Source organism: Hippoglossus stenolepis, chromosome 13 (assembly GCF_022539355.2).
Source record: "Hippoglossus stenolepis isolate QCI-W04-F060 chromosome 13, HSTE1.2, whole genome shotgun sequence".
NCBI classification, from domain to species: domain Eukaryota; kingdom Metazoa; phylum Chordata; class Actinopteri; order Pleuronectiformes; family Pleuronectidae; genus Hippoglossus; species Hippoglossus stenolepis.
Window position 1 is genome coordinate 20399677 of NC_061495.1, and position 17771 is coordinate 20417447.

The 17771-nt window shown below is 39.0% G+C and overlaps 1 protein-coding gene across 16 annotated transcripts in view; it reads left to right on the forward strand.

Annotated features, from left to right (window-relative positions):
• neb (nebulin) overlaps positions 1-17771 on the forward strand; it is a 56891-nt gene that overhangs the window by 822 nt on the left and 38298 nt on the right. For all 16 annotated transcript variants that reach the window (XM_035174604.2, XM_035174597.2, XM_035174605.2 and 13 more), the window contains exons 2-43: positions 19-120; positions 433-543; positions 3845-3901; positions 4748-4855; positions 5082-5189; positions 5457-5561; positions 5660-5764; positions 5906-6010; positions 6837-6941; positions 7460-7564; positions 7647-7754; positions 8571-8687; positions 8872-8973; positions 9087-9194; positions 9307-9411; positions 9529-9627; positions 10194-10298; positions 10419-10526; positions 10662-10775; positions 11102-11299; positions 11396-11503; positions 11613-11711; positions 11835-11939; positions 12048-12155; positions 12286-12597; positions 12720-12926; positions 13027-13131; positions 13231-13338; positions 13431-13742; positions 13896-14102; positions 14194-14298; positions 14450-14557; positions 14666-14977; positions 15128-15334; positions 15437-15541; positions 15636-15743; positions 15859-16170; positions 16292-16498; positions 16605-16709; positions 16847-16954; positions 17059-17370; positions 17493-17699. In XM_035174604.2, the coding sequence (XP_035030495.1) occupies positions 454-543; positions 3845-3901; positions 4748-4855; positions 5082-5189; positions 5457-5561; positions 5660-5764; positions 5906-6010; positions 6837-6941; positions 7460-7564; positions 7647-7754; positions 8571-8687; positions 8872-8973; positions 9087-9194; positions 9307-9411; positions 9529-9627; positions 10194-10298; positions 10419-10526; positions 10662-10775; positions 11102-11299; positions 11396-11503; positions 11613-11711; positions 11835-11939; positions 12048-12155; positions 12286-12597; positions 12720-12926; positions 13027-13131; positions 13231-13338; positions 13431-13742; positions 13896-14102; positions 14194-14298; positions 14450-14557; positions 14666-14977; positions 15128-15334; positions 15437-15541; positions 15636-15743; positions 15859-16170; positions 16292-16498; positions 16605-16709; positions 16847-16954; positions 17059-17370; positions 17493-17699 (5919 nt within the window). In that variant the 5' untranslated portion in view covers positions 19-120; positions 433-453. The remainder of the gene's footprint in view (positions 1-18; positions 121-432; positions 544-3844; positions 3902-4747; positions 4856-5081; positions 5190-5456; positions 5562-5659; positions 5765-5905; positions 6011-6836; positions 6942-7459; positions 7565-7646; positions 7755-8570; positions 8688-8871; positions 8974-9086; positions 9195-9306; positions 9412-9528; positions 9628-10193; positions 10299-10418; positions 10527-10661; positions 10776-11101; positions 11300-11395; positions 11504-11612; positions 11712-11834; positions 11940-12047; positions 12156-12285; positions 12598-12719; positions 12927-13026; positions 13132-13230; positions 13339-13430; positions 13743-13895; positions 14103-14193; positions 14299-14449; positions 14558-14665; positions 14978-15127; positions 15335-15436; positions 15542-15635; positions 15744-15858; positions 16171-16291; positions 16499-16604; positions 16710-16846; positions 16955-17058; positions 17371-17492; positions 17700-17771) is intronic.

The following is a 17771-nucleotide window of genomic DNA, read 5'->3' on the forward strand; positions in this document are numbered from 1 at the left end:
TTTTATTACTTTGTTTAGGATTCGGGCAAATCACAAAGTTGGGACTATCAGTTTGAGACCCTAGTGGAGGTCAAGTGAGGCCTCCTTACGGTCAGGAAATACTGCGGGAATCTTTTACTGGTATGGCATGCTTATTGGTTATACATCAGTATGTTGGTGTTATATTTTGTATGTTATATTTTGCTGTTTATTATTCCTCTTTGGTTTCAATGGGGGATGGTTATCATCTTCCTAAACTATCTCAGGGGCAGTTGTCCTTTCGTCTCTTATCCTGATATATGCGCTTGAAATTTTGAAATTGTATCGAGTGCCACGGGTAGACATTTTTAAGTGAACTTCCCCACTAGATATGCTTTGCAGCTTATGAGACCAACATGTTTTCACTCACAGTTTAAATAAATGCCTCATAATGTCATTTGTGTTTTTCTGTAGAACCTCTAAAACCGTCCCAAAATGACGGAGGTTGTGGAGGAATATGAGGAATTTGAGGAGGAGGAGGAGGAATATGAGGAGGAATATGAGGAGGAGGAGATTGTAGAAGAGGTAAGTGGACGTCTAACTGGATATTGTACATTAATTGTGAAATGCAAGACTACTGTACTTTTATTGCTAAATTTAGTTTTGTTGTCTCCAGCCTAAATATGATACAAACCTGAGATATTATTTTATCTGAAGAAGTAGATTGAAGTTAGTTACTGGAGCTGGAGGTACAGATCTAGTACGACTGAGTTCCAGTATATAACTATGAATAGTTAAGTTAGTGACGATACCCACTCCAGTCAGCAGTTTGTGGAACCAGTCATTCGTGTCTGCTGGTGGATCCTGTTTCAGGCAGACACTTTGCTGATGGTCTGGTCACCAACTATATATAAAAACAATTTCAAATTGAAGATAGAATATTTTACCAGTATCCTTATAAAAGTGCAGATACATATAGCTCTTGGCCTTATGAAAGACAGCCCCTCAATAGTATTATTAGTGACGTAATCAATACCAAGCTGTCAGTTGCATACGGTTAAATACAATTTGGAGATGTGCCAGTTAGCATATTTTTTGCCTGAAGTGACCTGTTGATGCAACAATCACATGATTTTGTATTCATCCCCATCTCCAGGATGTTCTTTTATGCTGTATTTTGCCTCCATTTTGTGTATAAATTATTCTAAGGTCTCCTTGTCAGTGTCCAATGGAAGAGTGAAAACAGAAGGCTAACGCTTTAATCCCTTATTTCCTAGTGAAATAGGATTAAGGCTAGCCTCGTATTTGTCCATACTTATTATTGCTCATATCTTATAGGGGAGTCTGAATGATTTTATTAACATATATAACCATCAACCAGTTATTATTTAACTCCCATATAACATATCAGCTGTCTCAAATAGATTTACCATCTTTACTGCAAAGATGTAAATCATCTGGGAGTTGGGAGGTCGATCGATGCCCATAGAAACAATACTCTCTGGTTTCACTAGCACTTTCATCTACACTGTGGAGAAATGTTGCATTTTTCTGAGTAAATAGTAAGACGGCTTCTTATTTAATCTACAGAATGGGGAGAAACATAATGCAGTTCAGATCAGATAAAGTTGAAAACAAGACCTTGTTAAAAATGATTGTAGTCAATTTATTTATACATTTTAGTTGTTTTTAGATTTCTATAAATAATGATCTATATCATGAGTCATTATGTGTGTTTTCTTCATATTAACTTAAAAAATGACTTTAAGTCCTCAGGTCATTAAGGGGTGGAGTGTAGAGTTCTCTGTCTGGCATTCAGACAGATTTAGAAGTGGACATCTATGGCACATTGGCAAAGGGATGGAGTGGTGGGAGAAGTAAAGAGAGAAAGCAGGAGAGAGAGGGGCAAGTGAGATGAGGCACTGCGCTGTAAATCACACTCTGAGAGTGCCAGTGCAAGAAATTTGCTTAGGAGGGGAGTATGCATTGAAAAAAACTAACCCGAATTAGATAGAGATTGTTTTTGAATTATTTTCTAGGGATGTGTAACAAAATCAGTATTTAACCCCACTATGGTTCTCTCCTGTCTGATAGATTCAGATAACGTAGCCTCTTACAAATGTTGATTAAAATGATTGAGATGTTATTTCTCTCAGCTCTGGTTGTTTCTTAGATTTGTGGTTGATTTGATTGAATTGATTATTGGTTAACTCCCACAGTCACCTGGCTCGTAATCGTTGACCTCATGTGACTGTAGATGGTTCACTGTGATACGGCCCAAGCAGAGGGAAGTGTATTTCAGACAGGCTGAAAGTTAGACGTGCTATTCATGGAGTAGTGAGTTATGTGTGGGAATACTGTCGGTCACTGAAGCCTGGGGTGCTTGATTAGAAAAGCACATTTTCTTGTACTTAAAAAGAAAACAAAAAACAGTTTTCTCTCTTATTATAGGAGGTATTTGACCATAATAATATTGTTATTACTATTTTGGGATATCTAACTTTAAAGTTTCACCTTCTTTTCTAGTACAAAGAAGGTGAATGCAAGTATAAACTGTCATTTCAAATATTCAACAACTAGAATGGCCCTCCGACAAGGCCTTAAATTCAAACGGCACCAAATTGCACATGCTCATAGGTAAATAAAATTGGCTTCTTTAAATTTGCATGAGCTTGCTCACAGTCAAACAAACTAGATCTGGATTTTAATTTGGATCCACAAAAAAATTCACACACATCAAGATTCTTAGATTATCTGAGAAATCAAAAAAAATAAAAGATCTATCTTGCAATGTTAAATGAAGGGAAGAAAATCCTCGATCTCCCCCCTGAAGTGGATCCACAGCTAAACTCAATGGGTTCTTCCCTGACCCTCACTGCTTCCCTCCACCAAGTTTTGTGGTAATCGATCTAGTTGTGTTTGTGTAATCTTGGTCTCTCTAGCCGACAGACACAAAAAACAAACACTGAGGAAGAAATGTAACATTCTTACAAGAAACAGTATAATTGTTACTCAGCATAATCCACAGAAATAACTCAAAAGTTATTTGATGCAACAATTTCTTCAGAAAAAAGTTCTGATTGTTTTGTGGATCATTCATCAAGAAGAAAAAATGTTGATGAACTTCAAATTACTTACTTTTTTATTTCATAAATTTTGCGACTATCACCAATAAAGTTGTATTCAGCTCCATCGTATAGAAGTTAGGCCGAAAACTCAGACACGTCAGTTAAAATGTGTTGAAACAAACCTAAACTGTCTGCATAATGAGATATCATAGAGAAAATATGTTTTTGTAATCCAGATTAAACCCAAGAGCTGTGGTTGAACAGGCATAGAGATTATAAAGCTGTTTCATCAGGTTATGTATTGCTGTGGGCTGCAGCAAGCGATAACAGGAACAATGGGCTATGAAACCTCTAATAAGAATAGAACTACTGTCACGTGAGTGTGTGGTGTTTATAGACTTGATCAGGGGATCAGAGCTCTCAGGCTATTAATGGTTCTCTTTCCTCTGTAGAATACAGTCTTCATTAGACTATAGTTATAATTACAGAATACCCTCTCTAAGGATTTTGCCTTTGGTTCAGGGACAATTTAAATTGAGAATGAATAACGTTTTTTACAGGTTAGAACAAAAGTCCCTGATGACAATGCTTTTGTGCAGTTGATGTACTGTACGGTTTGAGGAGATAAGACAGTAGTAAACAGTTACTAATGTGACAGTGTAAAGTGAGTTCCTGCTTGTTATAGTGGAAGTGTCAATCGTAGAAAGAGCACCAGAGCTGTGGAAATATCACCCTCAATCCAATAGAAATACTGTGATGTTTCTCCCGATACTTGTTGTGGCCGTTTTGAAACCCCAGAGTGTGTCCTGTATTCGTAGTTTGTTGGGCAGACAACAACATCGACTGTGACTGAGCACAGCACTCAGTTGCTACAGGTAAAGCACCTCCTCCCAAGGAACAGTTAAAACTGTGCAGGATACCGTCTCTTGCCTTGATAAATGGTGCATCCCATCTTTGACTGCATGCCTATTTTATTCATGGGAAGGCATTGTGTCTGGCCCGGGAGCTTTTTGCATTAAAGCATTTCAATTTAAAGCCTTTAAAAATAGATTTCGGTAAAAACATTTGCATGGATCTTTAACTCTTTTTTAGCAATTTATAACTGAATTTTGTGTCCATATTTCAACCTGACCTCCATGAAGAAATATCAGCTTTTTGGGTAGTTAATGGCTTCTTCCAGTTTTGTTAACTGTGGCTACGCTTCCCTGTTTACTGTAACACTCGTGAATACATGTTACTCAACCTAACATTGCATGCAGCACAATACGCTAATAGATAGTGTAGGTTCAACTTTCTATGGAGCTCTTCTCTCTTTCTTGGCTTGGTTTTATCTGTTCTTCAGTCTTCATCTTGCATTAACTTAGTCCACAATAAAGTATAATTCTCATTGACTTCCATATAGAATATGCTTTATTCATATCCCTCTTTTATCTCTTGAATCAAGTCAGTTGAAGGTGAGTAAATAGAGTACTATATAAACTGCTGACTCACACAAATTGATATACATTTTGTAAGTTTTCTCTTCACGTTGACAATGTCAGTTACAATATCGCTGAGGTAATTAGTTCAGTTAAATTATCAATGAGTCCTTGTGTGTGTCTTATATGACTGCCTTGTTGTAAGTGAATGTTTTTGATGTCCTTGCCAATGTGTTTTGTGAAACCACCTAGACCTTTTTTTAGTTGGATGATTAATTGTTGTCCTGCTCTGTTCTGCTCCAGTCTGGTTTGCCCACCAGGAAAGTCAGGAAGAAGGTCAAGGTGGATACTTCCAAGTTCATGACTCCGTACCTGGCACACAGCCAGAAGATGCTGGAGCAGTACAGCCACGTAAGAATCAAGTTTGAGCTCTGGGCCAAATTCAGCGGCCAACTATTGTCTGCTTTAACAGAGTATAAATCTAGAAATAAAAAAAAATCAGATAATTCCTTTTCATATTTCAATTCATATTTTGTGATTTACTGTTGTTAAATTTGACTCTTTCTTCATATACGATATTTTAATGGCTGCAGAGTATATAATGACTATTGTGCTCAAATCAATGATTGTTTTACAGAACAAGTACCGGCATGCTTATGACTTGTCCCGGAGTAATCCTCCTTCCATCGTCACTGACACTCCTGAACTGATTCGCATCAGGAAGGCCCAGGAGCAGCTTAGTGAGGTAACACTGATGCCTGTGGTGATATCATCCCACAAATGCTGTTGTCTAAAGTACGGGGATGAGAGTTGTAAAGTTATTGTAAAGAATAATTTTTTATGCTTACATTTTGTGAAGTTTCTTAAACAAAGCAATCCTATAGGACAAATTCATATTGACTTTGGGTACATAAAGTTATAAAATAGAAGATTATGGTTAACTGAATTCCTCAAACCTGTGTTTATCTCGCTCTTGTCAAGAATGATAATACTTTACATGTTTCACCATCAGGTTAAATACCGCATGGAGGGAAATAAGTCTCGTACAACTAGTTTGTACGATGGCGAGGCCAGAGAGATTGCCCACGTCAAGCGTGTATCCGAGCTGATCAGCAAGGTGAGTTTCCTGAATTTATAACAACAAAAAAAGGTGTACAAATCATTTAATTTGTTTTCTGTTTACTGTTTAACACCAATGTTGTTTATCTCTTCTAGGTTCTGTACAGGCAGAAGTGGGATGAGACGAAGGATCGGTACCTGCTGCCTCCTGATGCTCCTGAGCTCGTTCTGGCTGTGAAGAATGCTGCCAACTACAGCAAAGTGAGCACAACGGCATTCAAGCATTTCAATTTCATGTCACTAAAAGAGGATTTAGAATAAATACTCATCTCATGATTAAACATAAGTATCCGCTTAAATAGTTGACACACAGAGTAAATAATGACTTTAAACTTTGTTCAGAAACTCTACACCGAGGCCTGGGACCAAGAAAAGACCATGTTCTACCCGTACAGTGACAGCCCAGAGCTGCGCAGGGTGGCCAAGGCTCAGGAGGTCCTCAGTGATGTAAGTTGAATTTACTCTCAACAGCAGTAAATAAAAGTACATATTTCCATACATTAATATTTAAAATCTATATGTGGTTAAATATTTAGACACAATATAAATTTGTGACTGTGATAGGTTTGCTTTTATTCTGTGCCTGCTCCCACTTCAATATCTCTGATTGACTAGGCCATAGAGATCAATGATGCAAATCAATGATGGAAGCAAAGAGCAGGGTTTACTCGCTGCACACAGACATTCTAATCTCGAAGCAGTTTTCAATAACCCTTCAATATGTATACTATATTTGAATGCTCTTTTTCATTTTACTAAATTACAAAAACCAAGATACAAACTTGTGCCACCAAGACATTTTTTCTGTGATTGTGATTTTTCTTCATATGTACTGCTTCAAAACAATGTAGATTATCTGACACGTGGTTTAATCCATAAAAAGGAAGTTGACAGTTGTCTTGGATTGCTGTGAGACAATTCTTATTGTGTTTGTGTCTTACTTTTCAATTCATCAGTTCATGTCTACCATTGACCTGGCCATCAATCACACAGGCTAGCACATTTCCCCTGCCCTGTATTCTCTTGTTTTCAGGGTCCATTTGTTTGTGCTGAGTCAAATGTATCATATTAAGCTTTTTCCATTCACAGTACAGGCAATTAAAATGGCCATTTTTGTCCCTCCTCTTTGGACACAATTATATTTAACCTTTTTTTTGCTGATGTAGTGAAGTCACCATTCAATGCAGATGCGATCTGTGCTCTAAGGTCAGCTATTGATGTTGGAGAATTAACCACCTCAGTAAATTTTACCTCCTGCCGTCTTCTCCCGCAGATTCATTACAAGAAGGGTCACGATCAGCGCAAGGCCAAGTATACCTCCCTGGCCGATCCTCCTGAAATGGAGCTGGCCAGGAGAGTGGACCGTCAGCGCAGTGATGTAAGCAGAACAATCTATTAACTGTGTCTCATACACCTTGTTTATGTGAAAAACAATTATAGGAAACACAAGAAGATAGAGGTAGATAAAGTGATGAATTTAGTTTTAATATTGAGTCCACTGAGCTTTACTCACACAAGTTAAGCAATATTCAGTACAAGATCTTAAACAAAATACTGTACATACATAGTTTTCACACACTCAGTAAATTATCAATAGTGTGCACACAATTACGTTTAACATAGACGGTGTGTAATAGGTGTGGCAATTGTCGGTATTTTGGGGGCTGCAGTTGTATGGGTCCCCACAGTGGACTAAAATATGTTTCAGAGGCTCTGACTGCACTAACATGGAAACATGGCCTTCAGAGACCAACCAGCCCTAAGTCACTCAAGAGAGGTGTTTTATTGAACCTATGGAGATATCTAATAACAGCATTATCCATTTAACCCCACACAGTAATCTACAGTAAGTTCTTCAAAAGACATATTCTAATGTTGATTATTTGTTTCCTTCAGCTCAAGTACAAGGAAGATTACAACAAAAATGTGAAGGGTCAATGGTGTGAGACTCCCTACTTCGACGTGGCCACTGCCAGGGTGGCGATGGACAACTTTAGCAATGTGACAGCTTGCTATTTCTTAAAGTTAACAAGTATTTTCTCATTTTATTCAGATTCTAACTCTCAATCTCATTTCTTTACAGAGAAAATACACGCAAAAACATGAGGATGAAAAAGACCAAATTTATTTCATGCAAACGGACACGCCAGTGTACGACGCAAACAAGAAGGCTCGCATTGCTGCGAGTGAGGTAGGTACACACACACACACACACACACACACACACACACACACACACACACACACACACACACACACACACACACACACACACACACACACACACACACCACACACACACACAGTGTATTTTTAAAGGAACTATCTCATGTGGAAGACATGACAGAGAGTTGACCTATGTCTCAGAGTAGTGTGTGATTCAATGCAAAGAGACACACTGGTCTGAGCCGACACATGCACGGCATTACTGAGAGGTCAACATTTGGTTCACTGTCACTGCACAATCCCAGTGTGTAGTTTCACCAGCTTCCAGAAACAACATATGAAACGAGAATGGCACTCAGTTCTCTCACTTCACCAAGCTGCACCGAATTGCCCACATACCCCTAGATATCAGTTCCCTTAATATGCCAGATTTTTTCATTTGTGCATTATTCCCTGGGAAATTGTTGAAAATGGCAAGAAACATGTCTAAATTTAATGGGGTGGTTTTCTTGGCCCATTTCCAAATCTTCCACCAAGTTTTGTGGAAATCTGATCTGTAGTTTTTTTGTAATCCTGCTGACAAAAAAAACAACCAACAAACTAACTGACAGGCCTAAAAACAAGACCTCTTTGGCCGAAGGTAAACTATGTGAAGAGGCTTTTCAGCTATTGTGTCGCTGATAGTCACCCACACATTCATACACAAAGTCAGTAAACACATCGTTCCACCATGACTGTATCAACTTTATTTTATGTTATATGAGTCACTTCTTTCAGCTATGTGAATACACACCCTTTGCTCTCTTCTTATTCTCACTAATCTCCATATTTCTTTGTTCAGGTCCAATACAAGAAGCAATATGAGAAATCCAAAGCCCAGGCTGACTACAACACGCTCCCCGCCACTGAGAATCCTCTCCTCAGACAACTCAGATATGCTGGCACTATCCTCAGTGATGTAAGTGTCTGAAGAACCCTACGAAGAAAATGAATTTTCAATCACAGTTGGTCTATTTACATGTCGATTGTGCTTGTATAAATTTGACAATTACTCATTATATTCTCGTAACTAGAAAATGTGGAGACTGCTTAGATAATTGACATGGTTGTGGGTTCATCATTTGTTTTTATATTGTTTGCAGAAAGTGTATAAGGCCAGCTATGAGAAAGCCAAGGGTTTCAGCATCAACTACTGTGACACGCCCAAGTTTCAGATGGACTCCGTACTTAAAAAGTTCACTGGGGTAAGAATACTCCACAAGATACAAGACGTTATTTTTTAGAAATCAATATCATTGTTTTGAGTTGTTCTTTTTTTTGTCTAACTATAAATATCCCTATACTCTATTTTTTTTAGAACCATTACAAAGACAAGTATGAAAATGAGGTGAAGGGCCACTACATTGGAAGCTATGAAGATCTCTATATGCTTCACTGCCAGAAAGTTGAGGAAATGAAGAACGAGGTAAGTCACTGCAATCTTTCCTCTCCATCTTTCTAAATTAAATCCCTGTTGTAAGAATTAATTAAATACTTCATTAAATCTTTCCTCACAATTTGCATATTTTATCTTGCAGCAAATGTATAAAGCTGATTATGAAGACATTAAAACACGATGCTTCTTCCCTCAAACATTGACGCCTGAATATGAAGTTTCGAAGAAGCTTAATCAGTGTGGTGATGTGAGTAATCCTCATTGATAAAAAACAAATATGCAATAAATCTGATTCACATTGCTGTTTTTTTTTCTACACTTATATGTGTGTCACAAAGTTTTTCTTTTTTCTTATGGATTATAGAAAGTTTACCGGCAACATCCAGGCACTGTGAAATTTACACAAGTGGTGGATTCCCCAGTTCAGGTTCAAGCCGCCATCAACGCCAAACAGCTAAGTGATGTATGTACCAATTATGAACCACCTCCTCTTAGTATTCATATAAAATGCAATACAATATCTCAGAAACATTGTATTTGCTTTGAAAGGTAATGCATCATTTATCAATATCAATATCAATATTACTATCTGAATTATTTCTTACATACTTTTGCATGCATATAAATCAAAGTGATTCATGTCAAGTTGTTTTTCACATTATCCATTTATTGACTGGAATTACTACAATCATCAATGCACGTACAAAATCTTATTCTTCCAGACATGTAAATCACCTTAAAATGTGCCCTATCATCCACGTTGCCCAGCTGTCCTTCCGTGGGCACCATGGAAACTGGAGAGCCATCTCTCTGTAGTATAAATAGCAACAAGCGTTCAGTTTGCCCAGAATAAACCCTGTGATCAGAGAAGGGGGCTGTAGGGAAAGGGACTGTCATATGTGTCTCCAATAGAGCCCAGCTGCTACACTGCTGCCCTCCAGTGCAAGAAAATCAAACAGCAGTTTATGTTTATTGTCTTGAATTGAAATAAAAACAATTTAAATTGTATCACTTTTTTTCTTTTTACAGTTGAACTACAAGGCAAAGTATGAGCAAACCAAGTGCAAGAATAGTCTGCCCCCAGATTATCCCTTCTTTATCCAGTCCAGGGTCAACGCTTTTAACCTCAGTGACGTAAGTAACTCTTTGTTTGTAAATACTCTACACTTCATTTCTATTCATCAATAAAAAGTGAGTTGCTTTAATTTGATATACATTTTTAATATCCTTAATGGCATGATTTTCTCTTTCCAGAACTGTTATAAGTACGATTGGGAGAAATCTAAAGCGAAAAAGTTTGAGGTCAGGGGTGATGCCATCTCGATCCTTGCTGCCCGTGCTCACACAAACATAGCCAGTGACGTAAGTATGCTACAATACTAGCCATTACAGACTTCTTGCTTGCTCTGTATTTCAGTTACGTTTATGACTCCGTTTGGTCACAGTACTGTTTTTTGGATAATCTAATTATTGACAGCATGTTATATTTTTTTGAAGGTGAAATATAAAAAGGAGTATGAGAAGAACAAGGGACAGATGGTTGGAGCCCTCAGTATCCACGACGATCCCAAGATCTTACACTCCGTTCACGTGGCCAGCATCCAGAGTGATGTGAGTCATCAACTTGCCATGAGTCTTCATTATTTACATTTTCCTTTATATTAATTCAAGAGCAAAATTTGGAAATGAGTTAAGACGTCATTCAAACAATCTCTTTGTGAAACCTTTAATAAATTGGTTCTTAAAGGTCTAGTTAAATTCCCTCTATTTTTGGAACTGTTGTTTGCTGTTTTTTATCTGTTTTTTATATTCTTGTGTTTTCTTTTATGCAAATATAACCTACTTCCATGGTTATTTGTTGTTTTTAATGTGTAACACTTGGTAACTTCTTTGAAAAAGTGATGTATGAATTAATCTTTCCTCACCTATTTCCACAGCGCAATTATAAAAAGGACTATGAAAAGATGAAAACCAAGTACCATGCACCTCTGGACATGATGGCGGTCACCTTGGCTAAGAAATCCCAGGCGATTGCCAGCATGGCTGGATATAGGAAAATCAACCCCAACTACTTCCTTCCCTATGACAGTGTGCTGCTGGATCTTGCCAAGAAAGCCAACTCCATCCAGAGTAATGTAAGTATAGACAAACTTCATAAGGTTTTATTACTGGCAATTCTTCAAGGAATTAATTATGTGTTGAAACCATGAATTGTTTTGTCTCTATCACAGAATGAGTACAAGTCTGACTACAACGCCAATACCAAGGGTACACCATGGATCCCCTATGGCTCTATTGAGGTGGAAACTGCCAAGAAAGCAGCAGATATCCTTAGTGAGGTATGTGTGAAACAGCATCACGTCAGTCTCCCTGGTTAGACTTTCCCCACTGCTATTTTATGTATGGCAGGAAATATCACATAACATGTTCATTGTATGTCTCTTACAGAAAAAATACAGACAACGTCCAGACACCTTTAAATTCACAGCGATCGATGACCACCCAACCATGATGCAGGCCAAAGTGAACCAGCTTCAGAGGAGTGACGTGAGTCTACCATCAATCTCACTGTTAATTCTGGAGGGAGAACTCTGCACTGTTTTTAATTTGTAATTTGATCTTAGTACAGCACATGTGACATATACCTTTTGTTGTCTTCTTTCCTTACAGCTGTTCTACAAGAGAGGTCTAGAGGAGATTCATCAGAAGTATTCTCTGCCTCATGATGTCCCTGAGTTCCTCCAGGCCAAGTGCAATGCCTACAACATCAGCAAGGTACAAAATACTGAGAGATCACATTTTTTTATTCTATAAATAAAGTATGACTCATTGCTCTTATTCAGTCTTCATGTCTTTTGCTGTTGTTTATATCTATCATTTCAGAACTACTACAAGCTTGCCTGGCAGGAGAGAATTGCCGAGGGTTATGACATGAGGCCCGATGCTATCTCTGTGATTGCTGCCAAAGCTGCCAGACATGCTGTCAGCGATGTAAGTTTTTTAAAAGACTGAGGCAACTTCTCAGACTCCACCTTGCTATGTACCAGGCATACTGCACATTTTCCAATGCCGATGGAATATGACTTCTAATCAAAGATGCTACATGCCTTTCACCTTTTAGGTCCAATATAAAAAGGCCTACGAGAAGGCCAGAGGCCACCATGTTGGCTTCCGCAGCATCCAGGACGATCCTCTGCTGGTTCACTACATGGCTGTGGCTAAGATGCAGAGCGAGAAGAACTACAAGAAGGACTACCACAAGGCCAAGCTGAAGTATCACACCCCAGTGGACATGCTGAGTTTGGTTCATGCCAAACATGCCTCATTAGTGCAGACCTCTGCTGGTTACAAGCAGCGCAACAATAACTACTGTCTTCTGCCTGGTTCTATGAGTCTGAACCTTGCTCGCAACATGAACTTCAACGCCAGTGATGTAAGTTTCATTTTTCCTTTAAGCGAACATAATTTTGATAAATACTTACAGAAAGGATTACAGATGGTGTTTTCACATCTACATTACTTTTAATTTCTCACTTGTTTCTTTATCATTTTCAGTATAACTATAAAATGGATTACGAGCTTGGAGTTAAGGGAACTGGCTGGATTCCCATTGGTTCCCTGGAGGTGGAGAAAGCCAAAACAGCAGCTAAAGCTCTGGATGAGAGGACGTATCGTCAGCGTCCAGGCTCCCTCAAATTCACCAGTAAATCTGACTCCATGAGCATGGAGCTGGCCAAGGCCAACTCCAAGATCCTCAATATGGTGAGGAGAAAGAAACGGAAGAACTCAATAATTTAACTTTGGTCTATGAATTTCTTTTTAGAAATAGACATAAAACAAACTTTTCAATGTTTTTATACAGAAAGAGTACAAGGCCAGTGGAGAGAAGTTCATGCACACTTACCATCTCCCTGCTGATGCCCCTGAACTGATGCAAGCCAGATACAACGCTGTCAACATCAGCAAGGTTAGTTGCAGATTCCTTAAGCACATTTGCAGCCTTTCTGGATGCATACAAAAAATATTTCTATATCTGGAATACAAGACTGATTATCTTTTCATTTAGAATTACTACACCTATAAACATCGTCAAGATCTGCTCAAAGGACATCACATGAAGGAAGATGCTATTTCTATAATTGCTGCAAAATCATCCAGAGACATCGCCAGCAATGTAAGTTGTGATCATACTTTTACTAATATTATTCAAAATGTACTCAATTTAGTAGTGTTATTCATAATTGCTAATGTTTTTCTTTTATAAAGTACAAGTACAAGCTGGCTTATGAGAAGGCCAGAGGCCACCATGTTGGCTTCCGCAGCATCCAGGACGATCCTCTGCTGGTTCACTACATGGCTGTGGCTAAGATGCAGAGCGAGAAGAACTACAAGAAGGACTACCACAAGGCCAAGCTGAAGTATCACACCCCAGTGGACATGATGAGTGTGGTCCAAGCCAAGCATGCCTCTACTGTTCAAACTATGACTGGATACAAAAAGATTCCTCACAGCTTCATTCTCCTGCCTGACAACCTTCACATTCAGCGGTGTCGCAACATGATGGAGATTCAGAGCGATGTATGTTTTCACTGTTCACCTATTATATGTTACCATAATGTAATACTAATATAAATGTTGTATTTGTAAGTAATTTGATTGATATTCACAGGAGAAAAACAATATGTGATGTTTGATGACACTCTTAATCTTTTTTCCTTTATATGTCTGCAGAATTTGTACAAGTCAGATTATAGCAACTTCTGTAAAGGCACAGGGTGGATCCCTATTGGTTCTCTGGATGTTGAGAAGGCCAAAACTGCTAGTGCTGCATTGAAAGAAAGGGGCTACCGCCAGCATCCCAGCACTCTCAAATTTACGAGCAAGAGTGATGCCATGAACATGACTCTGGCTCTTACCAACTCAAAGCAGCTGGACAATGTAATAATGGCTTCTCTCTCTAATATATTGACATACTAAAGCATGTTAGTTCAAAATTTCTGTTAAATATTTCTTGTTTTCCTTCCTCTAGGCTGCATATAAAGCTTCTGGTGAGAAGTTCTTGCACACTTATCATCTGCCTGCTGACAGCCCCGAGTTCCTCCAGGCTAAGTTCAATGCCCAGACCCTTAGTGAGGTTAGAGCACAATACATTCTATTAAAATCAATATTAAATGTTGTTTAATCAGCAAATATACAAGTCAAAGGAATATAACTTGAACTGGAAATGCCATCTTCATGTGTTTCAGCATCATCTGTGTACCTAACACTTCTTTGTTTATCAACAGAGTCACTACAGGCACAAGTGGCTGGAAGATATTGCTAAGGGATACGATATGAAGCCCGACGCTATTTCAGTCCTGCATGCCAAGCATGGCAGACACATTGCCAGCAATGTATGTAAATCCTACACTTACCCAACACAGTTTTTGTTGTGTGTAAAGTGAATTTAAGTGAAACAGCTATAATCTACAACTAACTTATTCCTTTCCTTTTTCTTTTAGGTCCAATACAAAAAGGCCTACGAGAAGGCCAGAGGCCACCATGTTGGCTTCCGCAGCATCCAGGACGATCCTCTGCTGGTTCACTACATGGCTGTGGCTAAGATGCAGAGCGAGAAGAACTACAAGAAGGACTACCACAAGTCCAAGCTGAAGTATCACACCCCAGTGGACATGATGAGTGTGGTCCAAGCCAAGCATGCCTCTACTGTTCAAACTATGACTGGATACAAAAAGATTCCTCACAGCTTCATTCTCCTGCCTGACAACCTTCACCTGCAGCGGTGTCACAAAATGAACACCCAGTCAAGTGACGTGAGTGGCACTGGCAGTTTTTAAAACCTTGTTTTAGATGTGATGACATTAAATATGCACTACATTGTGGGCTTGATTTAAAGTTTAATGGAACTTCATGTAAACTTTAGAAATAATATGTATCATATCTTCATTGTCAAATTTTTTCAGTGTGATTACAAGTCTGAATGGAACAACCACATCAAAGGTATTGGATGGGTCCCTATTGGTTCAATTGGAGTTGAGACTGCCAAGCTCGGTGGTCAGATTCTGAGCGAACACAAGTACCGCACTCCTGCATCCAACTTCAAGTCCAAGAAGCTGATGGACTCCATGGACTTGACTCTGGCTACTGCAAACAACAAGATCATGAACAAGGTGAAACATGTTTAAATATGTAGTGCACCTTTGCAAATTTTTAATTAATGTTCTTGCCAATATGCAACCTACTAATTATTTTTCTGGTGTCTTTATTTACAGAAATCCTACACTGCAGCTTGGGACCAGGACAAACGGACAGTCCACATCATGCCAGATTCTCCTGAGATTGTCCTGGCCAAGGCTAATGCCCTCAACATGAGCAATGTCAGGCATTAAATACCATTACAAACGTTCATTTTTATGAGTTTAGCTTAATTAGATTTATTTTGTTCATATTAATTTATATGTCTTTCCACAGAAACTTTACAAAGCCGGTGTTGTGGAGATGGCGAATAAGGGCCACAATCTCAAAGCAGATGCCATCTCTATTGTGGCTGCCAAGTCTAATACCACTATTGCCAGTAATGTAAGTTGTAAGAAATCTTTTATGTGAAATCAATTTTCTCAATATAGCTACTAAGATTCATATTATAGAACTATATAGTCTCTGTGAGTGACAAACATTGTGTTTGCTGTCACAGTACAAGTACAAGCTGGCTTATGAGAAGGCCAGAGGCCACCATGTTGGCTTCCGCAGCATCCAGGACGATCCTCTGCTGGTTCACTACATGGCTGTGGCGAAGCTGCAGAGCGAAAAGAACTACAAGAAGGACTACCACAAGTCCAAGCTGAAGTATCACACCCCAGTGGACATGATGAGTGTGGTCCAGGCCAAGCATGCCTCTACTGTTCAGACTATGGCTGGATACAGAAAAATCCAGCACAGTTACGCTCTCCTCCCTGATGCCATTAACCTTGTGCAGGCTCGCAAAATGAATGTCCAGGCCAGTGATGTAAGTTCAAATTGCTGTGCTATACCTACAATAATTATATCCTTTTAGAAAGGCAGATAATGATTAATAATTGTAGTATGATCCCTAAGATTCATGAGGTCTTCTTTGAAATTTCTTTTAGTGTGATTACAAGTCTGAATGGAACAACTGCATCAAAGGTATTGGATGGGTCCCTATTGGTTCAATTGGAGTTGAGACTGCCAAGCTCGGTGGTCAGATTCTGAGCGAACACAAGTACCGCACTCCTGCATCCAACTTCAAGTCCAAGAAGCTGATGGACTCCATGGACTTGACTCTGGCTACTGCCAACAACAAGATAATGAATAAGGTGTGGTCTGTTTAACTGTTCCCTAAAGTGTGGGGTCACAAAAATGCTAAAAATAATCGCTAATTGCCATTATAATTAATTTATTTTTCTGGCAATTCGTTTACAGAAAGCTTACACTGCAGCTTGGGACCAGGACAAACGGACAGTCCACGTCATGCCAGATTCACCTGAGATCGTCCTGGCCAAGGCTAATGCTCTCAACATGAGCAATGTAAGCACGATCATCGAAACTGATAAATCAATCTCTTCTCATAGTCAATATTGTTGATGCTTAATGATGATCAGTCTGTGAATATTTCTAAACACTGTTTTATTTCACTGTTATATCACATTTGTGTCTTTCTATAGAAACTTTACAAAGCCGGAGTTGTGGCGATGGTCAATAAGGGCCACAACCTTAAAGCAGATGCCATCTCAATTGTTGCCGCCAAGTCTAACACCACTATTGCCAGTAATGTAAGTTGTAATATGGAATTAATATTCACAATATAGCTGCTAAAATTCACATAATACAACAGTAAAGTTTCTGTGAGTGACAAAGATTTTGTTTGCTCTCACAGTACAAGTACAAGCTGGCTTATGAGAAGGCCAGAGGCCACCATGTTGGCTTCCGCAGCATCCAGGACGATCCTCTGCTGGTTCACTACATGGCTGTGGCTAAGATGCAGAGCGAGAAGAACTACAAGAAGGACTACCACAAGTCCAAGCTGAAGTATCACACCCCAGTGGACATGATGAGTGTGGTCCAGGCCAAGAAGGCCTCTGCTGTTCAGACTATGGCTGGATACAAGCAGATTACCTCCCGCTACACCGTGCTGCCTGATGCCATGAACCTGCGACTGGCTCGTAACATGCAGTTCATTGCAAGTGATGTATGTAAAAAGACTTGCTTATTTGTAGAATATTTAATACAGAAATCAAAGTTTTATATTAATGTTACCATTACTGTGTGTTGCTGTATTGCCAATACTGTTTCTGTTGGTATCCCCCCCAGAACCAGTACAAGAGTGAGTATGATAGCTTCATAAAGGGAATAGGATGGGTTCCTATCGGTTCGCTGGATGTTGAGAGAGCAAAAATAGCCAGCCGGATATTCAGTGAGAAACGATATCGTCAAAGTCCTACCAACTTAAAATTCACCAAAGACATGCAGTCCATGGATGTGGTACTGGCCACTGCCAACAACCAGATTATGGATAAGGTACGAGATTAGACTTCAAATGAAATGAACAGAAAGTTCCTATTAATTATGTTAAATCAAATCAAGTACATT